Source organism: Gavia stellata, chromosome 2 (genome assembly GCF_030936135.1).
Source record: "Gavia stellata isolate bGavSte3 chromosome 2, bGavSte3.hap2, whole genome shotgun sequence".
In the NCBI taxonomy this organism is placed as follows: Eukaryota; Metazoa; Chordata; class Aves; order Gaviiformes; family Gaviidae; genus Gavia; species Gavia stellata.
Window position 1 is genome coordinate 58,068,710 of NC_082595.1, and position 24,486 is coordinate 58,093,195.

General features: G+C 39.6%; 1 protein-coding gene across 1 annotated transcript in view; it reads left to right on the forward strand.

Moving 5' to 3' along the window:
• The window catches only part of ROS1 (ROS proto-oncogene 1, receptor tyrosine kinase), a 73,984-nt gene that overhangs the window by 27,145 nt on the left and 22,353 nt on the right, over positions 1–24,486 (forward strand). Inside the window, exons 20-38 of the mRNA XM_059835508.1 lie at positions 44–208; positions 791–952; positions 1,192–1,448; positions 2,328–2,391; positions 3,053–3,255; positions 3,998–4,209; positions 4,719–5,005; positions 5,926–6,102; positions 8,543–8,760; positions 9,435–9,576; positions 14,728–14,960; positions 17,611–17,787; positions 18,805–18,979; positions 19,461–19,578; positions 21,670–21,857; positions 22,492–22,584; positions 23,297–23,432; positions 23,850–24,012; positions 24,289–24,353. Of these exons, the coding sequence (XP_059691491.1) occupies positions 44–208; positions 791–952; positions 1,192–1,448; positions 2,328–2,391; positions 3,053–3,255; positions 3,998–4,209; positions 4,719–5,005; positions 5,926–6,102; positions 8,543–8,760; positions 9,435–9,576; positions 14,728–14,960; positions 17,611–17,787; positions 18,805–18,979; positions 19,461–19,578; positions 21,670–21,857; positions 22,492–22,584; positions 23,297–23,432; positions 23,850–24,012; positions 24,289–24,353 (3,235 nt within the window). The remainder of the gene's footprint in view (positions 1–43; positions 209–790; positions 953–1,191; positions 1,449–2,327; positions 2,392–3,052; positions 3,256–3,997; positions 4,210–4,718; positions 5,006–5,925; positions 6,103–8,542; positions 8,761–9,434; positions 9,577–14,727; positions 14,961–17,610; positions 17,788–18,804; positions 18,980–19,460; positions 19,579–21,669; positions 21,858–22,491; positions 22,585–23,296; positions 23,433–23,849; positions 24,013–24,288; positions 24,354–24,486) is intronic.

Here is a 24,486-nt window from a genome sequence, read left to right on the forward strand (position 1 = left end):
TATTCTTTAAATTATTATTATTTCTTCCTCTCTTTATGGACAGGAAATTTTTCTTTTACACCAAAAGTGATTCCAGATTCAGTGCCAGAGTCTTCCTTCAGGATTAAAGGAAATTCTTCAAGTTTTCATATCTCTTGGAGTCCCTCCACAAATGTGGAATGGGGAACTGTCTTTTACTGCGTGGGATCAAAAGCTCTACAAGTGAGGATATTAATGCAATCCCTCCTTATTATATAAATTTATCACTGCATCTACTTGCTAATGTATCTATTTTTAAACAGAAATATGGTTTGTTTTGGTCAAGCAACTAAACTAAACTGTAAATATAAAGCAAGCTGTCCTGTTTTTCCACCATTGAGGCCAACACAGGAGGAACATGGGCTTAGCAGTAGCTCTGGGCTAGCTGCTGAGGTGTGAAGTACGGGTGAAGAGCTCCCAGTGCTCAAAGTGTGAGAAAGCCTTTCACAGTAACTCAGAGACAGAAGTGTCCTCTAAGCTGCCAGAGGGACAGCCTTTGCCTGAATGTGAAATCTAGCCTTCATCCACGCTTAACTTTTTAACATGTTTGGCAAGCTGTACTTTAAATTCAAAGGGCAGATCGCTAGCAGATTGCTATGCATCGCTACAGTGCCACAGGAGTTGGTGAAACAACGATCACTCACAGGAAGAGAAGCTCTGTCTTGAATTAGTTGACCAGCTTGGTGAGGGGAATTTTGGAAAACTGAAGGCCTTTCTGAGAGGCAAAAAAAATGTTTTGTTTTATTTTATTCTGTTTTATTTCATTCACAGTCTTCGGAGAGTGAATGGTGCCTCCATCCCCATAACCTGACAGTGCCATCCTACCGAGTTGACTGGCTGGAACCATTTACACTCTTTGATTTCACGGTCACTCCATATACGCACTGGGGCAAGGCACCAACAACATCTGTATTCCTTCGAGCCCCTGAAGAAGGTACCAGAATTTTAAATCCCATTCCTCCCCTGTAACGGGTACTGGGACCAGGTCTGTGTCAGCAAGTGAAACCCTGGAAAGGAACGAGCAGCTTTCAGGGCTAGTCAGCTCTAAGCAGAGTTGCAAGGACATGTTCCTGAGTATCTTTGGCAATTATCTACTGCACACATAAATGCACATAGCTGTTTGTGTTTTAACAGGCGCACTTCACTCTGTGTTTTTTATCTTTTTTTATACAGTTCCTTCAGCCCCTACAAACCCTAGAATATATGTGTTACGAAATAACCTACATAAAAGTGATGAGAAAGTCCTTGTGGAGTTCAGGTGGGACAGGCCTGAAAGGAACAATGGAGTATTAACACAGTTCAGGGTTTACTATCAACTATCGAGTCAGAATGGCACTGCTGACAATTTCACGGAGTGGAACACGAGCAACGTCACCATGATGCTCTTTTCTCTCAGGGATGTGCTTCCTAGCCTTACAGTAAGGTTTCAGGTATGAAAAATTACTAGGCTTATCTCATACTAGATGGTAGATTTTATCAGTGCAGCCTGACGTGTTTGCTTAGGAGATGGTATTGGGCTTGAGGCAAGAACTTGTGATTTCTGCTTGTGGAACTGCTGATTCGCTGACTCACCCTTGGATAGCTGGCTTAACCTTTCTACGTATTGTACTGTTCACTAAATAAGGTGGAAAACAATGCTGCAATATTATACAGGCTTGGTGAAACCCAAAAGAAACTTTTCTAGAGGTCTCCGAAAGCCACAGCTAAAAGCTGCAAGTTAAACACAGATTCGACCGAGCTAGTGGAGAGTGACAGGCCATTAAAACAGAGCCACAGATCAAGAGAAATTCCACTGCTGGAGAAATGCAAGGACTCACATGACGTCCATAAAAAGAGACTTCCATATTAAAATTTGTCAAGAGGTCATGTTTTCATTACGATAAAAGATTTGGAACACACAGAACGTGTGCTTGAAAGACAAGTTAAAAGCACGAGAGCATGTAATAGAGCAGGTACTGATGGGGAAGAACACCATGTTGGTTGCAACATTAACCAACAGTAGGAATTGCTCCAGCCTGGGTAAGGAGACAAGACTGTCTGGCGTCCTTTGAGCTCTAACTAATAGATGCGGCATGAATTGTCACTCTCTGGGCCACTGCTTAAAATTCTCTTCATAGCCATGGTCCAACCCTGAATGTGTAGCCTTTGAACTGACCAGCACAGTCTTAGGTCAAACAGAGCACATGCATATGTTCCTAGCTGAGCAGCCAGGGGATCTCGTTCTGGTTTTGTCACTATGACTCTACAGGCTCTCAAATGTAATCATTTATGCAGCTATTTAACATATGTAACAATATCCTGTCCCACAGGTGCAAGCCTTCACCTCTGTGGGTCCAGGACCTTTGTCTAATATAGCAGAGAGGAATTCGTCAGGTATGGATGACTTAGATACCATCTCATGATTTGTGTGTAATAGCTGGTGAAATTGACAGTACAGGAATTTGGTAATCTGATAAATAGCCTCCGACACACTGTGTGACATTTGTTCCACCCTACAGTAGACACCACAGGGGAAATAGTTACAGCTTGTGACATGAAATGATTAACACATTTCTTATAATTAGATTAAATTTCAGGAATGTCAAGCCTTTCCTCAAAACTATGCTAAATTAACTTTTTTAGGCAACCCCAGGGTAGTATGGAACAGCAGGTTTTGATCTGTAATCTGCATGCTGCTAGAGATCATAGAATATTTCTAATTGGGCTGTGAAAGATAACCAGGAGAGTTAGAGATCTACTAGGGATCATAGGTTATTTCTAGTTAGGTTGTTAAACGTAATTAAGTGAGCAAATCTGTTTTTACTAGGCTTAAATTTGTTAGGTAAGCATCCACAATGCCATTGAAAAAATCTTAGGAGTTTGCATGTGATGACAAGAAGGCATCTTATTATTTTACTTATTTGCTGTGACATATGACCAAATATAATTTGTGCAGGGCCATCATTTATTTTTATCTTGTACTTGCATTCCTTATGAATGACTGTTACTGTCTAGAATGTTTTTTGTAAATTCTGCTGTGCCCTTTTCCTTCCAGATCTTTTCCCTGTCCCAACTCTTATAACTGTTTCTGCCAACGAGTTGTTTGTTACTGACATAGACAATAATCATACCATATGGGAACTTTCAGCAAAGACAAATATAAAGGACATCTGTTATACTGCTAATGATGACAAAGTGTACTATATCGTAGAAGATTCTCTTTTTCTTCTGAATATACAGACTGCTTCAAAGTTTCAGGTATTCCTTTGGTTGTTCCCTTGCTTGAGAGAATCTAGGAAAATATGTGGCCATTATTTTCATTATTTTGGGGCTAATTATGTTTTTGAAGAAGTCAAAACTGCATGTTTGAAACAGAAAAAAAGCAGCATGATGAACAAAGCACATTTAATGGCAAAATACAGTGGGGAAAACAGAACTGGAAAGACACGGTTTTCTTAATGACTGTCAGTTCATATGAGATGTAATATGAAAAAGACTAGCTGGATAATTTTCCTTTCTAGTAGTACAACAAAAATATGTATAATATAATAAAATTTGGACTTCAATCTTTTTGTCATCAATAGCTAATAGAATAGGCCAGAGTATGCCATTGGTAAATTTGTCCTATTAAACATGTATGATTTTACTGACATCTTCTTTGTTGATAAGATATTTCAACAGACATTTAATTTAAAATCCAAACTATTAAATACAGGAAATTTATTTTTTGTATCAAACGTAATTTAATTTAATTTGATTTCACTCTAATGTCAAGAATATTGAAGCAACATGGAAGCAACAATTGATATTTTTGAAACAATAGTTTTCATTTGTATAAAAATATTGGAATCTTTGTTCCATGACACCTCTTTATATTTTGACTTCTACATGCCAAGTAGAAATTATTTCAGAAGCAAATCTAATTTCATAATGTCCTAGCATCAGGTGGGAAAATTCTGCTCTCAAGCAGTTTTAGTAATGTTTTTATTTTTTTCTTAAGTTTTTCAAAGATACATATCTTCGCAATGCCACGGCCATCACAGTTGACTGGATTGCAAGACATCTCTTTGTTGCCCTGAAAACACCATGGAATGAAACCCAAATATTTGTTATTGATCTTGAGCTCAAGAGACAATCTCTAAAAGCCTTGAACATACAGTTGGGTAAAAGTAATTCAACTATATCATCTCTGTTGTCATATCCTTTCTTAAGGTAAGGCATATATTACTAATCATTTTTAAAGCACATTTTAAACATGATTTTCATTAAATCATGAATGGTTAAGGACCAAAAAGGACTTTTATATTACATGAGTCTTGTACATTATGTAAATCTCAGAAATTTCTGGATGTAGTTCTACTTTTATACTGCTAGTGGAGCTTGGAAGTATCTAATTTTGAAAAGATATTTGTGTTTGAGTAAAGACTTCAAATGATACTTAAATACCGATAGGTTCTTCTATTTAAGTGATTCAAATGAAAGTCAGCACCAAACAACAATTTTTTACAGTAACTGTTTCATCCAGAATAGTCAGTTACTGTGATCTTCCATTCAAAAATATCCTTTAAATGCCTGGAATCACTCTGCAAGTATGCTGCTGTAGTTACCTTATTTTAAATGTTTGGGAGGTTTGTGACTGTAGTCACTTACAGGACTGCATTTTAGGGCAGATTGCTCAGGTTGAAGTTTCCCTACTGTAAGCAATGCATTTTATTTGATAGCCGCTTGTACTGGATGGAAGAGCTCGATTATGGCAGCCGCATGTTTTATTATGATATTCTGAATAACACCGCGCACCACATTTTGGGATACATATCAGGAGAAGAACAGATGAGGAACTACTGCACCTGTAACGTGGCAGAAGCAGAGCTAGGAAGACCTATGTGTATAGATGTGTCTGACTCCAAGAATCCCCAGCTGCTCTTTATCAGAGAAAGAGATGAAATATGGGCTTCTGATGTGGATGGTTGCCACTGCTGGAGGATTACCAAAATACCAAGTTTTCAAGGTTTGAGTGCTCTGTTATTTTTCTAGGTAGTTTGTGAGTCTTGCTGTCTCTTACATCACACAATGTTAAGTTCAGCAAAACAGCATTCATGAAGCACTTTCTTTATAAAATTGGACAAAATGTTTGTGTTCTGTGTTTCCAGTTGTGTACCCTGTTGATACAAGCTAGGAGAAAGAGCAGTGTGAGGATATTTACTGATGCAAGTATGTATTCTAGTAAGATGTAAATCAAATGGAGACACTACAGCCTCAAATGCTACTTGTCAATAGATTTCACTTCCAGTGTTAACACATTATTTTGCTAGGGTTTCATATTAGATACACCTATTACAGTTTATCTCAATGGAAAGATACAATACCATCTTAAGTTATGCCTGAAAGTGGCATTGCAGACTTCAATACGTGGGGAGGGTACTTCAGGCAGGTAGAGTCTTGTATGACAACTTATCTGTGTTGCACTTCTTGTAATGTTAACACTTAATCTTGGTTGCTCAGTTTTCAGCTCGATTCTGGAGGAGTGCTGGTAAAGCTGTTCTGTTACCAGAGGAGCTGTCTTAATTGTTCCCGGGAGATGGCAGAGAGCTATGATTTTCATCTTGGAAAAATGATGAAAGTTTCTATAGACAACTCTTGCTCTTGAGTTTTCTTTCTGGTGTTTGTTAACTGAATTGCAGTTCTCATAATTATGGATAATAAAAAGCCTTCAAATCTACACATGTAAACTGAAATAACAAAGTGTCTCAGCTTCATGACACCTGTTGGAAGAAATCAGAAATCTCTTTTCCAGGGGAGGTCTTTGAAGATATGGTATGACCAAGATACCCATATTGACTCACTGTGAACACAAGCACCCATGTGCTCTTGTAAAATTGTCTGCTCAGGGTTTATTCTGAAGCTTAACTATACAATATTTTCCTACAGGTAAGAAAATTGGCAGCTTGACTGTAGATAAGAAATTTATATACTGGAGCATTGAAACAAAGGAATACACTGAAATTTGGCTAGCAAATGAAGAAAGCACAAGACACTTTCTTCAGAAGAGAGCAAATAACGAGCTGAAAATCTTAGCCTACAGCTCAGCGGTGCAATTGTATCCAGGTAGAGGGGATTTGGGTTGTTTTGTAAATGTAACAAATTTATTTCTGAGCATGTATATGAGTTGCAGATCATGCTATGTGTATTTATGTAAGGTATGCTTTATGGATTCAGGTACCTCATAGAGGGAAAAAATTCATTATGCACATTTTTAAAAGGATGAGTATAAGGACTGGCCTTGTGTTGGATCACATGGAAGGTCATGATGATGAATATTGCTCGTGTTTCAAAGCCTCAGGATATTAATGCCAAACCATGCCTATTTTCAAAGTTGTGTCAAACCTGGAGATTTAGAAAATGTGGTGCACATTAAAGCACAGAAAAAGAGCAAATGTGACGACAAAGTGTAGCAGCAAGAGCTTGATGATGATCCCTGTTATGGTACAGATTTCTGGTTTTGTTCATAAGTATGCAAAGCTGAAAAAAATGTCTGCCCTTCCAAAGACAAAGAGATAAGAACTCTGCCTATTAAAATGATTTATAAAGAAGTACCTGAGAGGCAATTACAGCTTACATTATAGTAGACCCAGGCTTCACTTAGAACTCCTAATATTTTAAACAAACCATTGTAGAATGATAATGAAAGAAATACTAGTTTTAATAGAAAGTTAGGATTCATGGTACCTATAGGGATTATCTTTGTAAATGCAGATGTTTAGAACAGCTACTAGCATGATGAATATATTCAAAATTATTATTTAACTTCCATTTTGCATAAAAATCTGACAAATATACAAGAGAATATTTTAACAGGGTGGTGTTCTTTCACACTGTTTTGGGCAGCCAGTAGAGTTACTTCTGCCTGCAGCTGCTCTGATCAGTGCCCAGGCTATTCTTACAAGCACTTTGGGCGAATTTGTTCCCATGAGGTCTGTGTGGGCTTGGCATTGGTGCAGGAGCCTGGTTTGGCCCTGGTACGGAACGTACCAATCCCAGTCCCCAGGGACAGGATTTCCTGCAAAAGCCCCAGGCTTAGCTGATGCAGAAAGGGAAGAACCGAATTTCAGTCCAAAGGGATTATTTCTACCCAGAGATCCCCACAGAGCTCTTCTTATTTACATTGACTGCTACAAATATATTTGGAGGAATACACAGCCTTGGTATTTGGGAGGGGGGGCAACGCACAGAATTATTCACACAAGTTTAAGATAAAAGTAAATGAACATACTAAAATAAAAAAAAAAATATTTTATTCTCCTTCTCAGTACTGAGAGCAAATGGTGTATATGTGAAAAAGTGATGTTTGCAAAGACTAGCTGGTTTGACTGACATGCTTTATATTGCTTTAGTGATGTGAGCAAGGAGTACTGCTAGAGTTCCCTTTCATTCTAACCTATTTAATTGCCATCCAGAGATATGATGTCAGTTGATCATTTAACACATCAAAAATACTCAGTGAAAATTGTCTTGTCACAGATTCTGTGAGAGAATGATTTCTCTTCAGAGTTAGGAGGAAGGGGACTGAATATGTAGTGAAGGATTTTCTTGTTAGGGTAAACACTTTTCTATGGAAATGCCTGACAAAAACTTTAACTCTGAAAATAACTCAATTCTTTATTCCATCTGGGATTTTTCCCACAGGAGTTTTACTGCTCTAGGTAACTATAAAATTGACAAAGATTCAACCTTACGTTTATTTCTGTTGAACAGACTTTTCTATTCTCCTTCCCTTATATGCATGAACCTGACTTTCGTAGGAATGGGCAGGTTGCTCATTTAGGGAGAAAAGATCTTGACAATGAGGACAGTTGTTTTGACCTAAGGGAAAACATTTGTCCTTGTACCATCTTTCCCATGCATGCGCCTTAATCTTTTCCTTCTTAGCACCAAGTCCATTTAATATATTTTTAATTTGTTTTTTAAAGTACATAAAGTGATGAGGGTTTTTCTTGTTACTTTTTGTTTACTGTCAGAGAGTAGTTTTCTATTGTTTTCTCCCTATAGACTCCTTTTCTCCTTCCAAAATTTGTCTCCCCTTTCCCCACTGTTACTAAGAACCTTACACGTGAAAAGCTGTTTGGAAGGAAAGAGAGATAACATTTAATTGCTAGAGAAAGGTACTCTCTATTCTACATATCTGTCTTTCCTGTGACAAGCAAGTTTGGACTCATCAGTGTGTACTGTCCTTGATAACACAGCAACTATGATCTGGATTTCCAAGATATTTAGGTACTTAAAGAAGAACCAAAATTCTTTAGTAAATCTGTACCTTTAGTAAATCTGTATCTTATCAAAGATGAATGAGACTTTACTTTGACGACTGCTATTTTTGTGTCCATTAGAATAATCAAATAAAGTACATTCCGGTGGGATTTTTTTCTGTTTCTGTTTGTGAAAGCAGAGAAAATACTTTGTGGTTATGTGTTCTCATAGGAATAATGGTAGAATCCCATGCAAGTTTGTATTGGTCCAGCAGTAATTTTTTTTTTTTTGTCTTTCCTAGATAAAAGATGCCTGATTCCATTGCCAGACACTGAGATACCTACTATCCTTGATATGACAAACACCAGTTTTACGTTACGCTTGCCATCTATCACACCACAGCAGCTATGCCCCGGCATATCGCAGCCCACACCAACATATCTGGTATTTCTTGGACAAATGACTAACAACCGCAAGAACTCAAGCTACTGTTTGTCTGCTCCACAGCAAAAAACATTGGTATGGCTATTTTGGAACAAAAAAGCATGTGATGCCATATATAAACAGGGAATGTGATATTACTTGTAGTCATTCTATAAACCATTCTGTAACTTCCTATCAGGGAGTTTTTCCACTTCTACATCCCCAGCAGTAATTCCCCTTTCTGTTTGGTATTTGTTAAGTGGTAGATTCCTTAGCTTTCCTTTGTGCAAGTACTCCTCTACTTTTTAACATGCCTTTGCTAAAATCCTGTTGAAACGGGTCTTCAGTTTCTACTTGTAAAAAGAGCAGTTGTGGTTGATATTAATCTGTTTAAATAACTCTTGAGACTGTCCAGTGACCATATGGCTTGCCTTTATGTGTTTTGTGGTAGTCGTACTTGCCTTTGTATTTTTTTCTTCTGTTACATTTTTTTTTAACTTTGCCATTTACTATTTAAGTACCAGCCACTGAACAATGTGGTATTGTAGCCATGCTAATTACACCTCAGCTTGTTTTTTGGTATGTGTTTTCTGTAGTGACCTATTACCCAAACTATCATTTTAACATTCTTTTTTAAACACTAAAGTGTATTAGAATACAAAAGCACTACTGTATTATTTTTTAACACTAATTTCATTGACAGATGATTGGTGTGGCATATGACTCTCTTTTCTAAGAATACATGTTTATTATCTGATTTCGAATTACAGGAATTCCAGGATCCTATAGCCATCATAGACAACCTACAGCCATTTTCAAGTTACATCATACAATTTGCAGTGAAAAACTACTATTCAGATGAGGAAGTACTGCCTATGGAAAAAGAGACAATTGGCACAACTCTATATGGAGGTTTGTTTCACATTTTATTCCTATTTTGAACAAAATTCTCATCTCAGTTCAAGGAAGGTGTTTGCAAGTTTGGGTTGCAAATCAGAAAGCAAAGAAATTTTCTGCTTAAAATGCAACCTGTGTAGATCTTCACAAGGTTTTGGCAACCAGAGTTGAGGAATCTCTAAGATTCATAAGACATGTATGAATTCTTTAATGCTTTTGCTCATTGGCTTCCTGAGGAAAGATAAACTATGGTTAGAAGTGTCTAAACAGTTGCAGTTTCTGCCTTGGACCACATTTTTAGTAAGTTGTGTTTGAATGTATATGTGGTTACGTATGTTTAAATATGTGTGTTACGTATTCATTCAGCATTTTTTCCCCTTGGCTTGACATTATTCTCATAATTACTGTTTCTTAGGGTAATGCAGATTTGATTTATTGTGAACCAGGCTGAAAAGACAACACTTCGTTTTTACTTCTCTTGGCCTGAATGCCAATAGCACGTTTCAGTTGGTTTCAAGAATTTTGATGTGCCCTTCTCAGTCTCTTTCACACTAGAAAAAGAAAGCTAGGAGTAGTGCTTTGAACTTGAATGTTCACTGTGTCATTTAGGGCAGAGAGTGGACTGGTTAGGGATTACCTAAAGATAAATAAATACATCAGTAAACGTATCTAATTATGGCAGAAGGAAGCTAAGAAACTTCGGTGGGAGTGAATGGGTGAGAGGTATGAGTGAAGGCAAGAGGCCAAGATACAATGGCAAGGCAGCCAAACGTAATTATGTTTAAGTGGAGTTACCTCTGTACTCTGTGATGAGGTGTGACCTGTTGAGGCAATGGAAGAGGACAGGGACAAGAGCTTGTAGCAGCATTTAAGGGAGCAGGTAGCTGCAGCCTAGAAGAGGATAACAGGAGCACAGCTCACTTTCTGAAAAAGCAGGAAGCATTCACAAAGTGACAAGCCAAGGCTACATTTGTGGAAAACCTGCACATAGTGCTGTCCATAAGAGACAAGATGCAGTGCAAGTGAAAGGTGTATTTTATTTTAAAGGTTTTCTCTTGAGTACAAAGTTGCTTTTGAAAAAAAGAATGAGAAACGAAAGAAAAGAGAAAAGAAAGCGTGACCAAGAGCATCTAAATTCTATATAACTTGTTATTCAAGCTGGTTCTTTATTATTTGAGAGCTGGCCTGTACTTCTGTAGCATGTCTAGTTTATAAAGTCAGTTTTCACCTCATATAATACATATGTGTGCTATATTACCTGATGATCTAGCTCAAGAAACATGTCCGGGTTAACACCTCCTCCGCTTCCTGCTTTGGGTGTGTGATTTTGCAAATTTCCCTTTCTGTCGCTATACTCCAAAGAACTGTCCCTCTCTTCAGTGCTCTCTGAGAGAACTCAGTCATGTTAAACACATTTGTTTATTCAGGGCACATTTTCCAGAACAAGAAATGGGGCACTTCTGTAACAGTTTTGCTGTTGATGTGTAGCCTGTGTTATATTATGAGGGATCTATAACTCCACTCAGCACACAGTGATTATCCAGCTGACCATAGCAAGCTACGGTTTTGCCTGATCACTGGTATATTTCTTACTGTGTCTTCTGCTCTTGCATTCATCCTCCACCCTTTGTCTTCATAGTTATCCTCTCCACCCTATTCTGGAGTTCCCATAGCAGAACATAGATCTGGTGCTGCGTTAGTTCCCTAACTAAACAGGAACCGGCAATGTTGTTCTTGTTTGTGGGTTCAAACTTCGGAGTCCAAAACTACTGACCGATTATCTTGTCATACTTGATGAAACTTGTGGCATGTCATGGCGAGGAAACTCAACTCTCTGCTGCAGTCTCAGGTGCTGACACTGTGAGTGCCAGCATGGCTCCCATCTGTCCTTGAAGCCAACATGGTCCAGAAGCTTTCCTCAAATGCCACAAGGGCAACTGAGAGTCATAGGCAGCCTGAGTTCAAGACGTCCTTATTCTTTGAGAATACTACTTATCTGAGCTAGATGCCTCCTGCGATTGGAAATACCTTAATTAGGGTAGGAAGATGCTTCTGCTCCATCCCTGCTTCACTCTGCCTGTTTCCAGCTGTGGGGCAGCTACCATCTCAGTTTCCCTGGAGCTCTTGTCATCTCCCAGAAAGAAAAGGATCACCCAAAGATGCATGCTATGCCTTTTCATGTGTTGTCTTGCCTTGCAACCCAACCAAATAGAAGTACCTTGCTCAGCACATCTTTTTTTTTGTGTGTGCATGTGTGCGCATGCGTACTTACATCTGTCTTCATGAGGAGCTGCTTTTGTGCTGCTCTTCAGGTAGTTTTCTCATTGTTGGAGTGATGCTGCTGGACTCACTTGTTGAAAACATGGAAAACTATAATGTGAGCTAGCTATCCCCTGCAGTATGTATAGCGCTTGCTTGCTCTTCCGTTGTGTCAGATATGCTCTGCAGCTGTGCTCCATTTATTGTGCCTGGTGTCACCAGACAGGGTCAGCTTGATCCACATGAACTCATCACTGGTAGAGCCATCAGGCACCTCTGATAATACCCAAGTCAGCAAGGCAGAATTATAGCCAAGCCTACATGGCAGCCTGTTTGTGTTTTGCAGGAAAGACTGGGGAGATGGTACCTAGGGATATTTGCTGTTGAACTCACAGTGATGTGGGAATGCTATAGTCCCCACCTTCACTAGTTTTCCTGCCTGGCTCTTGTCCTGCAGAGTTGGAGCAGTTGTTCTCTGAAAGAGGGTGAGGGAGTGAAATTGAGAGGCACAGTAGCACCTGGTCCTTGGGCATTAGCTCACTTAACCCAGCTACAGCAGGGCTGTCTGTACAGCTGACATACAGCTGTGCAGACTGCGCAGCTATGGGGATATATTACTGTGATATGCAGCTAGGGTGCCACAGCAGAAGTCCTATGGTTTCTCCTTCACTCTCTTTACCTCTGCTTGGCTTTTGGCTGCTTTGGAAGGTGCTGAAGAAACTGGAATTGAAACTGTGTTTTTCTTACTTGTCTCAACGTCTTTTTCCCTGACTGATCAACTATGCCCAAGGAGACACTTTATCCAGACTAGCTGGCAAAAAGTACATGCCAGGGATCCTGATTCCCTTTCTTCTTCTCTTGGGGATGCACTCTGTGGTTTCTTTAAAGGCTCATCCACAGAACAAGTAACCTCTCTTTTTGCCACTATTGTCCACAGGAGAGTATCACCTGTGAGCTGCCAATGGCTCCTCTTATGCACAGATCATTCCTTGTTTTTTGTCCTGGGAGCAGTCACATTTTTCCCCTTAAGAAAACCTCTGTTTAAGATGAACCTCTTTTCATCTTTCAAATGAAAGTAGAAAAAGAGATGCAGGCACACTGCTACTTTTCTTTTGGGATCCAGACATGCTATACTTTGGAAGTTCTTTTCCAGCCATGCTTTTTTTTTCTCTTAACAGTCTGATCTCTTAGCATCTGCAGCATCAAGCAAATAGGCTCTCATCCTATGTGGATCTCTGAATATTATGAGCATATTCCTAAGTAGTCTATGGCAAAAAATAAGAAAAGCTGGCCTATGATCAGTAGATTTCAATTCTTTGCATGGGAATCCACATCTGTATTGTAAAATTTATATGACATACTGATTGAATAAGATTGAATCCTGTTGGGATGTGGCAAGAAATCACACCGTTGCTTCTTTGTGTGGTAAGCTGAGCCATCCTGCAGCAATGTACACCCTTTCAGCGGCAAAACATAAAGGTAGCATATGAAATGGGAGACTGGGTTGCTCCACTGAAATGGAATTTTTCAGTCTCAAGTTAAAATGAAACATGAAACTCAGAACAGACTTCTCTAGTTGGGGCAAAACAAAACATTGGGATCAAAATAGAGTCCTAGACAAAAAAAAAACCCACAACCAAAAAACCACACCAGCCCCCAAACCCTGAGCATTTTTAATATGTATTTGTATCAACATTAAGAGCTTTTCACTATTTGTTGAAAAATTTCCAAACAGCTGTAAACAGAATGTATATGTGTCCTGGCACTTATGTTCTCAATTTCATGAATGTAACTGCTAGTTTAAATTGTAATCAGATACTGCTAGAGCCTCTTGAAGTGTGTGCACTATTTCACACCTCTGAAGCTGTGTGAATTCCCTCTGTCTTTCCCTCAATTCTGCAATGAAATGAAAGAAGCTTGGATTAGTCTGTACTTCCCAACAAATAGCAAGATTCAGGGAATGAAAAAAAAGGAAGACAACTTGGAAAAATTAATGCATTGCTCTTGCCACAGAGTGTCACTCTTACTCCACATACGTTGTAGCTAGTGACATGAGAAATTTGTCTTCTTTGCTAGTCTAGTTTCTGCACATTTCGTTTAAATAATCTGCAGTCTTGCTACTCGGGCATAAATTATTGCATATATACCCATCATTCTGATATGTTGGGAACATAAATAGTGTAATGACTTGTTAACTTTTTACCTATCTGGACAGTTCAATAGGAAAAAAGAATTTTTAATGCAGAGTTGGGGCATGCAATATACCATTTCAGAGTCTGTGATCGCAAAGCTTCAATGGAAGGGTTGATTTTTCCAGAAAAAACCATGAGTAACCAGCTGGCATGGACATCAGAGCAGCAATCCAGTTTCTTGCTTACACAGCTGAGCAACACCTTGTATTTCTGAGCAAAATTGTAAATGATGGCAAACAATGCCTAGTTTTGGGTTTTCTTCCTTCAGACTTTTCTGTTCAAGACAAGACTTTCCAATTGGAGTAGTGCATGGGTACTTTTTTTAGTGCATATCCAAGTAAGCATCATATTAAATTCACATCTGAGACCCTGATTAGGAAACTAAGAGAGAGCAGGAATTCAGTGATATGACTATAAATGTAGAGGCATAGGACAGCAACTGAGGTTTTTTTGTCTGTTTGAATGGTAGGATAACCAAGGAGATACTAAAAAAGTCCCTCAAAATATTTTGAACTTATGTGCAGCTGACTGACTATCCAAGAATATGTTTTACATGTGTAGAGTGTCAGTCCTGTAAATGGATCATGTTCATATGCTTACAACCTTTTCTTCTTTCCTCAGTGACATTTCTTGACTTCTCTAAAAATAAAACAAACAAAAAAGCCTCTAGTGAGATCTGTACCTAAAAGGAGATTAATTTTTCTTTCTGTTTCAGTACCAGAGGCAGTTGATTCCATTAAGACAGTGGTTTTGTCTGACACCACCATCAACATATCTTGGAGTGAACCTCTGAAGCCAAATGGACCTCTAGAATCCATCCGCTATCAAATCTCTGTCAATTTATTACCTCTTATCCCAGAGACACCCTTGAGAAAAAGTGAATTTCCAAATAGGACACTTGCCTGGTCTGTCAGTGGACTCCAATCTGGAACAAACAATTTATTCAAGGTATAATTACAAGCAGTTTCACCTGTTTGTTCACTAACCTGCAAATCTTTAGACTGCTCTTCTGTAAAGCTATATGTGTGTTTTGAAAATAGGAGTTCAAAACTTGGCAGACTTCTCTCAGTCCTTTAGTCTTAAGGAAAATTAAACACCACAGTTTATTCCTACATGGGTTGTTCAGATTAAATCTTTATAACTGAGATCTTTTCTATTTGGGGAAGACATCACAGATCTCAAGAGTAAATAGGAATTTCTGCTGTGATCTTGCTGTTATTGCCCTGATACGTGATGCAATGTGCTAAGAGTGGGTCAACTGACGGGTATCCTCTATTCTCAAAGGAGGACGCCTAGAACTGTGACCTGCTTGTGAAGGACTAGGTGAAGTGCAATAAACAGGGCTACATGAGTGCAAATGGGTCATGGCCAAAAGACAAAGGCTTTTCTCAGGAAAGCAATGTATCTGAAAGTTTCATAAAGGGGAAACCTCTATATGTTATATCAATAGTAGACTCAGCCATTTTGCCAATTGCTGCTTTTCCTTTAATAAATAACTTTTCATTTAGCAAAAAAAATTCTGTTTTTCTTAGTCCAATAAACCAAAAAGTATCTGATATAGCCAGAGACATATAGGTGACGACTGAATTAATAGTTGACTGATTCTGTCTTGCAGCAGTCACGTTTTAAATAAAAGTATATTATAAAATACGCATACAAAGTTCACAACAAGAACAATATATCAATGTTGACCCTTTAACAAATGCAGAAGACTAAGAATGACTTAAAAATGCAAGTAGGTGATTGGATATTTGGTGGCCTTTGTAGAAAATTTCTGTAGACAAGAATATTGAAGGGTGGTTGCAAACCCTCTGATTTTGGATTTCATTGAAATATGATGCTGTAAGTGCAATAGAAAAAGTAGTTTCTTCCACTGTCCACGCGAGTCATAGACAGAGGAAGATCTAGATTTTTCAACTACCATATCGAAACAGGAAATTTATAGAAATAGGAAATATAGTAATAGGCCAGCCCCAGGTTAGCTAGCAGAAGCAGCAGAATGGGATATCCATCCATCAGCTGCTGCAGTTCATGTGGACTCTCATGTCAACATCGCATGAAAACTTTGGTGGCTTGTGTAGTTATGCTGGGCTATGAACGGTGAGAATTGAGGGGCAGACACATCAGCCGCCCTGCCACCTCTGCTGTCAGACTCGGGCACCAAGGCTTCTTGGACAGCCAGGGCAGGGGGAGCACCATCCTGAAGTAATGTCAGTATTACCTGCCTGAGCACATCTGTCATTCCTATAAGAATGGGCAGAAAAGAGTAACTTAACATGGAGACAAAATCAAGAAGGTGGGGGAACCAAAGGAGTTCAAAGTAGCGAGGACTAAAAAGGCAGTTGGGAAGGCTCTGTTAGTATGCTGAAGAAGAAGACAAAAGGAAGAATAGGTTGCAGTATCTAGTGGCGTTTTTGTTTAGTTTTTAGGAACAGGAGACCTGTGACTAGATATTTAACACAACTTCATAAAGCCAACAGTAGCACAACAGATCAGGAGAAGGAAAGATCAGGTTAAAGACTATTTAGATAGGTTATATGTATTTAAGTCAGCAGCATCTGATGGTCTTAAGCTACATAAGGAGATGGTTAAAAACGGTCTGTGAATGTTCCTGATTATCTTCTGAAACTTTTGGAAGAGAGTAAGTCCCATAGAACTACCAAAAAGAAGGTCACACAGCTTCAAAAAGAAAATTGTAGACCACTTTGTGTATTTAAGTTATTTTAAGGACATATACAGCTTTACTAGGACTATATGTAGGTATTATTAGGACTACATTAGGACAAAATGATAAACAGTTGGTATACGAGCATCTAGAGGATAACAGAGGAATAAAAATGTCCAATGTGGATTCATAAGAACAAAACATACTGCTTCTCCCTTTACAGATGAAAGGTTAAAAGCAAAACAGTAAATGATGTATCTGGACAGCAGGGCTATCACCAGAGTGGCATTTTCAAAAGCAACCAAGTAAACATGTTGTCTGCAGAACACATTGGGTGCATCACAAATACAGAGTGATTTTCATAGTTCATGCATGGGCTGGGAGAACATTCAGCTGATGGCTGGAGGGGATCTGTTCTGGTCTTAATTTGATTTTGCGCTTTTTTTAATGATTTGGATGGTATAATGGGGAATACATATACACCCACCCACCCTTATATGTATGTATGCAAATACGCATACCCAAACATAGGTCATATTTGATTGTGGCTTAGTGGAAGGCAGTGTGTTAAGGCACCTCTTCACCTCGTATTTTTGTGATTCTAAAACACTGCTAGCATATGATGTGACATCTGCATGCCTGTGTAAAAGTGTGTGGCATTTAAGAAAGGTCTAGAAAAAGAAGAGTCTTGTTAGAAAGATGAAATGAGAAACTAAGAAGAGTCTCTGAGGAAGGGGACTCTAGGCCATGAACTTTCAGCCTGAAGATGTGTAACACTGCAGCTGTGAGGCTCAAAATCTTTCTACACCTATATCTATATTGCATGAATATTGTCTTGTTTGAAAACAGCTAGTCTTCCAAACACCCGGGGTTGCTAAAAAGCCATCTTGCCAACGGGTATGGTACTGTACAGTTCATCTGTTTCCTTACTAGGTTCTTGCTTTTCATCCTGACGAGAACTGGTTTTCTGAAAGTGTTCCTGTTATTGCAAAAACTTTTGAGACTCCACCTGCACCTGTCAACATAGTTCCCAGAAATACCAGTTTCCAGCTAGAATGGAGAGCTCCTCCACATGTCAATGAAACCAGCTTCTGGTTTGAGCTACGTAAGGTAAAAAATACCCTTAGTATTTTTCCCAGATCAGAGTAAATTTAACCCACTCTGTCCTGGTGAGCAGGACAGGGTGGCAGGATGTATACAAAGAGTCTCAGTGGATAATTTGGGCATGGTGATGTCAGTCTTAGTGGCTCAGAAGGGGCAGGACGGAGGCAGTGTTTGCCAGGAACAAGGGGGAGTGCAGCTGTAGCATTTAATACTCCATAGTGCCAAAGGACATCCTGGATGACCCTACCAGAATTCCTCCCGGAGCTCCTGTTTCAGTAGAGTCCCCTCCCTCTTTCCTCACTGCCCTTCCCCAATCTGGCTTGCAGCTACATATCCTATGTCTGCTCTGCACAAGAAATAGAAGAAAAGGAGTTTCAGCACTGAATATCAGCCTAGCAGCTGAATTTTATTTTCCTGTGATAGAGATTAGGAGAAAATGCCAGAGAGAAAAACAGGTCTAGTAGAGCAGACTGTAGAAGTAAGCACTGCAGTGACAGCAGCATGGATGGAAGCTTCAGATTTTAATGTCTGGACCACTGGACACAGAAAATGTCATGTGCTAAACTGGATCACGTAGATTCCTTAATATAGATAATCGGATTCATTAGGCCTACACCAAACATTACCCTGTCCTAAAACGAATGCCATAGCATAATTCCACTAAACCGCCTCCTTTCAACTGCATCATGGCAAGCTGAACTCCTGGGCACGGTGATCCAGAAATACAAGCTGCACAGAGATAAGCAAGGGGAAGGCTCCTTTTGGCTGTGCAAAGGGGTCACTTAATCTGTTGTCCTTTGTGGCTGCCAAGACTTGTAGGTCTCCTGAAAACAAAGAAAAAAACCTAGATTTTGTGTCCTTGGTCTCTAAGAGGACAAAGTCCAGTGATTGAAACAGCACGTGCGTAATCTCTCCCCTCCGATATTGAAAGGTGGCAAAGTAGTTAATCTACCCAGGAATAGAACTGTGACATACTTTCAGGAGAGCAAGAAAGTTGACCATGATGATATTTTATTTTTCTAGTGGCAAACAAAAAGTGACTGGTTTTCTCCTGCAAGCACTACATGCACAGCAGATCTTGTTTACACATGCAATCTCACAGGAACTCTTCCTTCAACCAACTACTTTGTAAGAGTAACAGTAGTTTATGTTACAGGAGTGAAAAGCACTTCTTCTTCAACAAGATTTAAAACTACAGGTAAGCACTTAATATAGGGTAACAAGATTTTAAGACTATTTTCAGGACATGAATATTCAAACACAATATTGAGTAAAATTTAGCAGGCAATTTTCTTACACTAAGAGACAATAGTTTTGTGTGTTTAAAAAATAAATAACACAATACTGTAACTGCAAAAGTAATAGGGGGAAAGAAATAAGGTTCACTTCCAAGTGGAGCAGAGGAGAAGAGTGACGGAAACTGAAATGAAATGCCTATACACATGTGAACTCATAACTACTGGTGAAAGGCTGCATGTGAATGAAAATTTTGAAATTTGTCCATCACAAAGAGAAGGCCAAAAATTAATTCTCCATGGGGATTATTGATGTAGATCCTCCATCCTTTTGTATGTCTAAACACCCATGTGCACATCTAAATTTTTCTTTGTGCCTGTTAGCCCTTTGTCTTACTATAAACACATTTTAAGGGTTTTGTTTCTTCCCCTGTTTGGCCTAAGTTGGTGTTCCCAGTAAGCCAGGAGTTCCAAAAAGAGCAGAAGACACTAAAAACTCTGTACAGTGGGAAAAGGCTGATGACAATGGAAGCAACCTGACCTACAATATCTTAGAAAGCAGGTAAGTTATGCATACAGGCACTCTTCCCATAGGGAGCAGGCAGAACAAATCTGGGTGTGCAGGAGCTTTCAGTTTGGCTCTGATGGGAAGAATGAAATATCTGTGATGTAAATGACCTTCTCAAGGGATCTCTTTCTTGGGTAAACTACATAGCCATCATTTCCAGAAATTCCCAGAAAACTAAAAAGAAAATATACACTAACAACATTTCCAGACCAACCCTGAAATACAGGGATATATTTGGATATATGTTGGTGAATTAGAAAAAGATTTTGAGATGTTTTTAAATCACAAATTTCAAGCATGTAGGATGTATTTTTTGGCTAAAATATATGTAGAAATATCTTAGTGTTCAGAGGAGTCATGAAAAGGCACTATAAAGTTGCTAGAAAAAATCATATGGTATTCCCATGAACACGGGATGACTAGATAATTTTTGAAGTCCTCTGTCATCAAATACAGATTGCCTGGACTATACATGTCACATTCATTAGGTGTCTATAGAGTCCCAATTCACACTTATTCCTGCACTGGCTTTGGAAGGGCTGAATGGACAGGTTAGAATATATTGCTGTGGGCAGTGATTTTGAAACTTCTCAATTTTTGACAATGACTCTGGAGGGGTCTGTTTAAGGCAGTCAGTGCAAGGCTTAATAAATGCGTTATTTAAAAATGAGGAGAGCCATCTTCTGAGATATTCTTATGACCTTGTTTGAAATCAGGATTGATGGAAGGAAGCATTTTTTTAAATTCAGCTATTATTTCTTTTTCCTCAGTCAACTCTGTGCTTATGAAAGCTAAGGACTGACAGCACTGTGTAGCTGTGCATACTTTACCTATATAAGTTTTCACTCAGACATATTTTCCTGGTGCTGTAAGCTTCCTCCATACAGTTCTGTGAGTGTACAGCAGCACTGACCTGCATGCTATGAGACCACAATAATTTTGATATGCCAACAGCCAGTTTGTATCTGGCTTGCTGTGGATGGGTGAAGAAAGGATAGTCCTTTGGCCTGTGTCAGGGCTGTGCGTTAGCCGCTGTGTTCTCCAGACTCCAGCTTCTTATTCATTTCTGGAATGATAATGCATCACTGAGGTGTTGGTTTTTTTTTTTTTTTAAATGAGATAAGCTTTTCTGCTGTAGTTTGAATGTGCACATGCTAATGGTTTTGACTGAATTTCACTTTGAGCCTCATGGTCCTTTTACACCAGGTAGAAAAATGTCGGGTCAGTTGCATAGCATTCTAGAAAATATTTGCACAGCCCTTTGAAACAACCCCTGTTTTTCATACAGTTCTGGAAGGGACACGTACACGCCAAGGACACGACATATAGTTTTCCCATGTCTTTCTGGTTTAGGAGTGTTTAACCTTTTTTCTCCATCAGTGTATTGGGAGAATGACTGACATGCTCATGAAGGTCATTTCACATGAAATATTACAGTCTTGTGTGACGTGAAATGATATTTCAGATATGGCCTTTCAAGTTTGAATACATAGTCTTCTTTTGGTTGGTGAATAATCAGCTCTGAATTTATTGTGAGCAATCAATCTCAGTCCAATGGGGAAAGGAAGAAATATACACAGCAGTCAGCAGATACTATGGGAAACTGGCTAGCTAAAGAATTGTGTCTTCACTGCCAATGACTTGCTTCCTCTTCAGCTTGTGAAACCTGATGCACAAGAGCCACTGAATTACTCCGGGCCCAGGAAAGCAAAAACCTCTAACAGGACACAAAAAGAAATGTTTATTTTTTTCCGAAAGATAAATAAGAAGGTTTTGAAATCCTGGCTGTAAGGTGTTCACTGAAACAGGTGAAAGAGTGCTGGAGCTTTTTATGTCTAAAACGTTCTAGCATTTCATTTCCAATGCCAAGCTAAAGATGTGTGATTCCTAGCATTGCTGAAATGGCACGGTACAATTTTCTGCTCTGTAGCCAAAACCTGACAACTAGATTGAGCTTTCATGCAGGTAGAGAGATGTTGTGAAGGCCATGGAACTGAAGCAAAGAACTGGGGGAGGGGGGGAAGCAGTAAACTGCCCTTGCTGCTTTAATGACATGCCTGTGTTATTTTGCTGTGCCTGTTGCAGAAAGCAGTCTAACACCACCAGCAAAGTGAATTCCTTGTGGGAAGTGGTTTACAATGGTTCTTGTGCCAGTGTTTGCACATGGAAGGCCAAGAACTTACAAGGAACTTTCCAGTTCAGAGCAGCAGCTGCAAATGTGGTGGGACTTGGTGAATACAGTGACGCAAGCAAGGATATAATTTTAGGTGAAGGTATGTCCTGTACTTTCTTACTCTGTTAATCAAGTTTTTTATTCAGAATAAGCATACCAATTCATGAAGAAGAGACCTGCTATTTTAAATAATGATGTTGCTGCATAAGTAATGTGTCTAAGAGGTAATGAATGGTGACATTTTTATGGTGACTCCAGCTGCTAGTGCTCATCCAGGCTCTTTTGCACAGAACAGTGGGCCTGAAATTTGCTTCTGCTCATTTATACCGGGTTGTTTCTGTGGCCCTGCACTCTGCATTATAGTACGATTCTTGAAATAAAGGCAAGCTCCCACACTGGGTAAGATGTGAGGATTACTTCTTGCCTTCAGCCAGAATGTTAGACCTCCACTTTGTGGTTGTTTTTGAAAATCCCACCTTGAGTGGTCAAACAGCTCAGCATATTCTCTTTCTGTGTAAACAGTAGGTCATCACCACAGGAATGGCCCAGAGCTGGGGGAGGAGGATTAGTCTGACCAAATGTAGACATCTACCTACAGTCTACAAGAGAGCTTTGTGCAGAGGAAGACATTAACACAGCAGGCAGCTCAAGGGTTCTCTCAGGTTTACTCAGCTCCATAGGATTCATATTGTTTGTATACACAATCATTAACCAATATTCCCCTTCTTTAACAGATACTATGATCTCCCCAGACACCATCATTGCCATTGGTGGTGTGATTGGAGTTGTTGTGCTGGGCTTGACTGTGGTCATGCTATTTGGTTTTGGTATGTGGCTGAGTTTTTTTCATATCTTTGGTTTGCCAGGCCTCAGTAAAAGGCAGTTCAGGTGGTGGGAGATGATCGGCCTCCAGGTTTAGGGAAGTGCTAAACAATCCCCAGGGTGGGAGCTGGCAGGAATTTGTATATTCTCATCCTTTGAGGCTCAAGAGGTGGCTGGTTATGTTTTCAGTATCAAGGACAGGATACCAATTCACTCCATCCTCAGACATTTCTTGCTGTTGATTCCCTGCAGGGAGAGCACAGGAATGCTGAAGAAACTCTGATGTTCTTGTGTATCCTTATAAAAACTTGTACCTTATAATTCTCAAGTTGGGTACTGCATTTATTCACCAAAGGGTCCCATTTTTTTCCCTTTTAAGCTTTGTCCCTGAAGAAAGGATGTAGAGATTACCCTGAGATGTAGATGTCCACATGTGATGGTCCTGCCCTCTCACTCCTCACCCTCTTCCTGGGATACAGCAGAACTCCTTCAGGCTTGGGTCTTGCAGAAGTGGATGCTTGATAGATTTCTCAGCTCAAGGAGCCATTGTCTGTGTTTTGTGGGAAAAAGATGGTGGCCAGATGGAAATGTCTTGCTTACATGAGCTGCTGGGGGTCATGTTGAACAGAATAACAAAAGAACTGTAGCCTTTCAGCCTGCTTGCATGCTGGGATGCTCTCAGAGTGAAATATCTGACAGTTTGCTCTTCTGTTCCAGTATGGCACCAAAGATGGAAATCCAGAAAACAGGCCTTGCTTGGACAGATAGTGTTTATCAAGGAAGATAAAGAATTAGCTCAACTCAGGGGGACGGCTGAGACAGTGGGACTAGCCAATGCCTGTTATGCTGTAAGGTATGTCCTTGTAGCAAATGTATTTTCAAGAGAAAAACATCTAAGAGGGCTTCTCTGGACTGGTTTTCATCAGTGCACTCATCTCTGACACGTCAAGGTGGAGTTAAGGGCTGCGTCTGCCCTGCAGGGCAGGTCTGCTCTGAAGTATGCCCTACCATGTTGGCTCTCTGGTGTGCACCCTGGCCTGGATTGCCCGTAGCCCACCCTGCATGCTCACATTGGCAAGCAACACAAGTGCACAGGGAAGGAAGAAGACCTGTTTTTTTCCAATAGCTTCCAAAACATCCAGGCTTCAGCTGAGCTCCCCTTAAATGTACCTGATGAGACAAATAGTACCAGATTAATTTAAGGAAGAATTTTAATAACATTTCAAACATTCTTAGGTATGAACAAGTGACTAGTATTGCTGTTTTGTAGCATTCTTCCTTCTCAAGCAGAGATTGAATCGTTGCCAGCTTTCCCTCGGGACAAACTGACCCTACATAGGTTGTTAGGAAGCGGAGCGTTTGGAGAGGTGTATGAAGGGACTGCAGTAGATATCCTGGCAGATGGAAGTGGAGAATCCAAAGTAGCAGTCAAGGTAACTGCAGCTGTGTATTTCTCTGGCAACAGAATGGGATGGGCAGAGAGATTTGGCTCAGAGGTTATACCACAGAAACAGGTGTTGACAGATTTGGATATTTCCTTGCAGTATTTCTTGCAAGTCACTTAAAACTGAGCCTATCTCCTTGTAATGATTGCTGGAAAATAAGGTGTACTTAAGGCCATGTCTATGTGTGATTGCTTTACTTAAGCGCTACATGATAATGGTGGTGGTGACCTAAGTGTTATTACACTTTTGCTTTCTCTTGAGTAGACTTTGAAGAAGGGTGCAACAGACCACGAGAAGAGTGAATTCTTGAAGGAGGCATACTTAATGAGGTAAAGACAGCTTCGTCACTGGGCACCCTTCGAAGCCAGTATCATGTGAGGGTGGTGGCCTTCAAGAGGAATGAAAGTAAAACTTCCCTCTAAACAAATTACTGTGGCATTTTTGAGGTGTTATCCAGTTTCT